General features: G+C 50.8%; 1 protein-coding gene across 1 annotated transcript; it reads left to right on the plus strand.

Annotated features, from left to right (window-relative positions):
• Positions 1 to 373: 373 nt before the first annotated feature.
• Positions 374 to 5,692, plus strand: LOC144728580 (small ribosomal subunit protein eS25-like). Its single transcript, XM_078608108.1, has 4 exons — positions 374 to 482; positions 1,910 to 2,008; positions 3,506 to 3,686; positions 4,954 to 5,692. Exons 1-4 carry the CDS (start codon positions 480 to 482, stop codon positions 5,088 to 5,090), a joined length of 420 nt encoding a protein of 139 aa, XP_078464234.1. The 5' UTR covers positions 374 to 479; the 3' UTR covers positions 5,091 to 5,692.

Below are 5,692 nucleotides of genomic sequence, written 5' to 3' on the forward strand. Positions count from 1 at the left end.
TGATGTGGTTGCGTGACAGGCAATGAAGTGGGTGTCTAATGGATTATTCGGGGTGTCAGATTAACACCCCCCCCCACCCTCATCATCCAACCGACGATTCAATTTATTTGTCACGATTCTGGATAACAATACTATTAAAGGCTTCGATTTATAAATTTAAAAAAACACGTAGTTTTGTTTACTCTTTCTACCATGTTTGTTTATTTTCCTGACTCGTTGCAGCAGCGTTGTTAATTTTATTTGCAATCACTGGGGGGGGGGGGGGGTTATCAAAAAAACACTTCGATTAGAATGTCTTATTAGGCAAATTAATCTATGTTAATCAAAGAGCCGACGCGTCGTTACACACCTCCTACACGTGTGTGTGTATATATGGCAGCTGGAAATCGCTCGCTTCCCCCCCCCCATCACTGAATGCGTCTCGATTCTCTCCGCTGGGCTGCTGCATGGTCTCCCATTGAGCGCCTCTCTCTGCAGTGATGGTACGATACAGTTGTGTTGTCGAGTCTTATCGTCGCGACTGCCTGGCACGTTCAAATAGCCCGTGATGTTGGTGCCACTAATGACTCGTTGCAGTGCGTACTAGTGCCAACGTGGACACGTACAAATCGTTTCGCACCAGCGGTCATTTCCTGCTTTAGGAAGATCGTAACATCCTGGATGCGTTATATTTTGATTTAAAGCTTTCCTGACTGCAGGGATTCATATTCTTGGTTCTTTCGGTAAAGTCGCGTAGAAGGGAAATAATAAAATAATATAAATATAAAAAATAAAAATTCTCACGACGTTTCGACTGCAACCCAAGCAATCATCATCGGGTGTGAAATCCACAGCAAGAAAATTAATGGCACTAATGAGTGGGGAACGAGGCAAAACGCGTGTAGGTGTAAATCTGACTTGGACCATCTCGCGTTGTATTGCTGCGTGTGGCCACGTTGATCGTTGACCTCGCGAGGTCGCGGGAGGTGGCAGCGGCTTTCTGGAGATCGTCATCCCACAGTGGGCTGATCGTGGATCTGAATGCTGGCGACGATGAGTTTGTTTCGAAAGCGCCGTTTGAGTTTTGAATCGCATTTCTCATCATGAGATTGTGGAGTTAAATCGAGGAATGCGCAACAACACAACTTGCATTTGTGTTTATTGTTCCCCGTTGAGAAATCGAGTCCACGGTGTACGTAAATGGGGGGGGGGGGTGCGCTACAGATGGATTTACTATTCTCTGCTCGTATAACGGAAGTAGCAATGCGTGTTCGGCAGCTAGACGTCGTGATGTGCTGCTCGCCACGACGAGAGAGAGTCACGCGTTCGTCAATGTCGTTTTTGCCATTCCTCCTCTGTTGAATGCCGAGTCTCTTTATTAACGTAGGGCATAGTTTTGTTGAAAGGATCCACTCCGGTACCTTGCAAGACCTGTTCGCACCACGTTTTCGGTGTCGTATGATAATGCGTTGCCGTCTGAGAGACCCGCAAGCCGGGCCAGGGGCTGGGTCCGTGTCTCTTTTAAAAATCGACTCGGCTGCCTGTGAGTAACTCCACGTGTTTTTATCGCCAGCGGTTGTGCGAACCTTGGTCCTGGCCACGAATGTCCTCCTAGATCATGGGTGGCCAACCTGTAACGGATCGAGAGCCAAAAAAGTACCCGTGAGTTCTGCAAAGGGCTAAGTGTGTGTGTGTAAATATAATGACCGTTTTCGGCAAGGCACGGGAAAACAATCAGTATTCGTTCCTACTGTGACCGTGTGTGTGTTCTGCGTTGTGCACTTTCCATAGAGCCGCATGCGGCTCTGGAGACGCCAGTTTGGCCACCCGCTGTACCCGGAGATGCTGCTCCCTATCTCGGTCCGTTTCGATGTAAACGCATGCTTTGCCTTGCGGTGTGTCCTGTGGCCAACTCTGAATCCATTCGCAGCCTCCAAAAGACACAAAGAAGCAGGGCACGGCGGGCAAGGTTGCCGTTAAAGAGAAGAAGCCAAAATCCGGTACAACCGGTGGAAAAGCCAAGAAAAAGGTGCGAGATTGGAGTGCGGTGCACGCTCTGACCGCTAAAGGCGCTTGCGAGCCGTGGGGCCCGCCTCCTGCTGTTGTGGAGTGACTCATGCAGCCAGCTATGGCTGCAAAGTTTTGGTAGTACATGTTGTTTATGCCATTTATTGTGAAAATTCCGTCAGTTCCTATGATCATTGTTTCATTGCTTTCATGGCTTTATTTTGGTGATTTCGAAAAGTGTATTGGTTTAGCCATGTGTGTTTGTAGTACAGAGTTGGACTGATGGCCTTAATCTAAGTTGTCTTGTGGTTGTTGTTGTTGTTTGACTTGCATCCCACTGGGATTTTTGCACACAGCGTTGGTGTACGGTGTTTTTTCTGCAATATTTTGCTGTCTTTTTATGAGTTTTCTGTTTGCACTTAGTCACATATTCACTTTAAGATGTTTTTTTGTTCATGTTCTTGTTTTTTGTTTGTTGCGGTTGCACCCGATTCAAGAGCCGAATGGCTCACAGGGCTATATCTAATAAATTAACTTGAAACTTAAATAAATGAACTTGAAACTCTGGAGAGGCCCCGATCGGCCCATGGAGCCGTCTCGCGTCCCCCAGTGGTCGTGGGGACGCGACTGCTGCGTGCTGCTGCAGCTGTAAAGTGGGTTTTGAGGGCGCGTTTGACGCGCAGAGTAATGGTAACGTGGCCAAGTGGTAACTTCAGATTCTCGTCGGCCTGTGGGAGGTTTTTTATTGGTACAGGTATGGCGTGGGTAATGGGCATCGCAGCGGAATCTATTTTGTTGCACTGCACTTGTATGCTCCCCGCCTTCACAGACTCGCATACCTGTGAACCCTTACGGTTTTACCCCGTGTACTTGTAAAGGGAAATTTAGTTTTCAGGTCCATACGGCGTACAGCCGTTTCAATGCGGGCACATTTGTTTGGTCTTTTGTGATTCTCCTCTGTGATGGGACTTTCTAGGCTGAACGTCGAGATTTGTAGAACGGGAACGGGGTGACCACTAATATCTGAATTGGTCTAACAAGGTAGGGCACTGATAATGGTTTGACCGATATGGACTCTTAATGACAGCTGAAAATGCAGGTACAGACAAATGTCTGCTCCATCAACAACGACAACAAAATAATTCTTCGTGTCGATCAATCACCCATACGACCTATCTGGCCAATCATTGTCGGCATCATTTGTTGAGCAATATCTACAAGTTGCTGCTGACGTTAGGAACGGTGAAAACGGATACGGGGTTTGCCCCCCTCGAAAAAACGAATTCTGCATGCTGGGAAAAATGTTCTAGGAGGCCTTCCAACTTCGTGGGTGGTAAAGGTACAGGCCTGCAACGTCTCTTGGAAGGCTGCGACCATGGATTGATGGGATATTACACTGGCTGGAATTGGATGATGGGGGGGGAGGGGGGGGGGGATAAACAACTTGGACTGTGTACTGCTCCCATACCCCCCCCCCCCCACTCCAATTGCGGTCTCATGCCCACGCACTCTGCTGCAGTGGTCCAAGCAAGTGTCGCGCGAGAAGCTGCGAAACATGGTGCTGTTCGACACGGCCACGTTCGACAAGCTCCAGAAGGAGGTGCCGAACTACAGGCTCATCACGCCCTCCGTGGTGTCGGAGCGCCTGCACCTGCGTGTGTCGCTGGCGCGCGAAGCCCTGCAGCTCCTGTGCGACAAAGGTGATGAGTCTGCTGCTGCGTCGGCTGCTTCGGCTGTTGCTGCGTCGGCTGTTGCTGTTGCTGCTGCGTCGGCTGTTGCTGCTGCGTCGGCTGTTGCTGTTGCTGCTGTATCGGCTGTTGCTGTTGCTGCTGCGTCGGCTGTTGCTGTTGCTGCTGCGTCGGCTGTTGCTGTTGCTGCTGCGTCGGCTGTTGCTGTTGCTGCTGCGTCGGCTGTTGCTGTTGCTGCTGCGTCGGCTGTTGCTGTTGCTGCTGCGTCGGCTGTTGCTGTTGCTGCTGCGTCGGCTGTTGCTGCTGCGTCGGCTGTTGCTGTTGCTGCTGCGTCGGCTGTTGCTGTTGCTGCTGCGTCGGCTGTTGCTGTTGCTGCTGCGTCGGCTGTTGCTGTTGCTGCTGCGTCGGCTGTTGCTGTTGCTGCTGCGTCGGCTGCTGCTGCTGTTGCTGCGTCGGCTGTGGCTGCTGTTGCTGCGTCGGCTGTGGCTGCTGCTGCGTCTGCTGCTGCGTCGTCGGCTGTTGTTACTGCTGCCACCGCCGCCGCGTGTGGCGTATGGGGGGGGGGCTAGGTGCGTTCTTGTGTGTCATAGATCTGCATGGGGGTTGCTAGCCTTGCGGTGCGTTGGAATGGAATGAATTTGGGAAGCGCTCCTTTGATTTGAGGCCGTTGTTTTTTAGCACCGTGGTACATACTGCCATTGGAGACTACTCCATAGGTCCTGTGAACCAATCGCGTACAACATGTGACTAATTGATTGTAGCACGTCAGGTTGAACGCATGCCTGTGGTGCGGTGGAGTGAGTCTACCCCACACATGGCGCAACCAGTGTTGACTGTCCCCTCAAAGTGGTAGTTATTTTATCGCCCTCCAGAGAGGGGGGAAGGGTTGATGGGCCGAGTCCGACCCCCACAACCACGATTTGAACTCACGAGCGTCAGATTGTAAGCTGCTCTCTACCGTTATAGATTTGAAGCTGTCGTGACTGCAAGGATTCATACTCTTACAGCAAATCTGGCTGTGACGGTCCCACCTGATGACGGAGACTTGTGTTGCCTCCAAAACATCGTGATTTTTTATTATTTTATTTTTTATTAATTTTAATTTCATTTTTTTACCTACGTGACTTTACCGAAAAAACTAAGAGTATGCTCTCTACCGCTTAGAAACTTTGCACCACGTGCCTCTATAATCGACGGGTGCGAGTCGAGGGGGGGGAAGGGTGATGCGTGGGGTTGACGGGCGCGGGTCGTGTTGCCAACGCATGCGGCTCCTCCCCAGGTATGATCCGCAAGGTGGTGCGGGAGCGAGGCCAGCACGTGTACACGCGCATGGCGCACACGGACGACGGAACAGACGGTGGCGACGCGGGGGGCAAGCAGCAGCAGCAGCCGTCACAGCAGCAGCAGCGCAAGTGACATCGACTCACTATGGGAACACTCTCACCCCCACCCCCCTGACCTCTCCATACTCGATCACAAAGTTGCCCCCCCCCCCCATATCCCAAACATCTTCCTTGCAAGCCACAGTCATCCCTTATGGCCTGCTTCGATACGCCCCGCCCCCCCAGCCCCATTCCTAACCGTGCTAGCTTGCCCGCCCTAATCTCAAACCACACTGGCGAACTCGACATGCCCTAACCAATGTAGCCAACCAGATTCGCTGGCGATCCAGAACCCTACCTATAACCAGACCTGACCCTGCTATAGTAGTTAGTCATGTGTAATCTCAATGTTGGACCGACCCACAAAAAAATAAAATTCTGGATTCCTTTCCCTACGACCTAGCAGGCTTTTACACCTGTTATGGGTTTTCCAGGAACGTGTCCTAGGAAATTTGTCTCACCCCGAGGCCTTTATTGTCTCAATTTGTTGTCAGTTGTGTAGCGATTAACCACTCGCCCAAGCCGATGCATTTCGCATGTAGTTCAGTTTTCCTCTTGAGATTTCCTGCCCCAGAAAGATGTATCAATGTGTCGATTAAATAAAATGTATTCTTGCTGTAGAATACTTGCATGAAA

The sequence above is a fragment of the Lampetra planeri genome, chromosome 29 (assembly GCF_965212315.1).
Source record: "Lampetra planeri chromosome 29, kcLamPlan1.2.h2, whole genome shotgun sequence".
In the NCBI taxonomy this organism is placed as follows: Eukaryota; Metazoa; Chordata; class Hyperoartia; order Petromyzontiformes; family Petromyzontidae; genus Lampetra; species Lampetra planeri.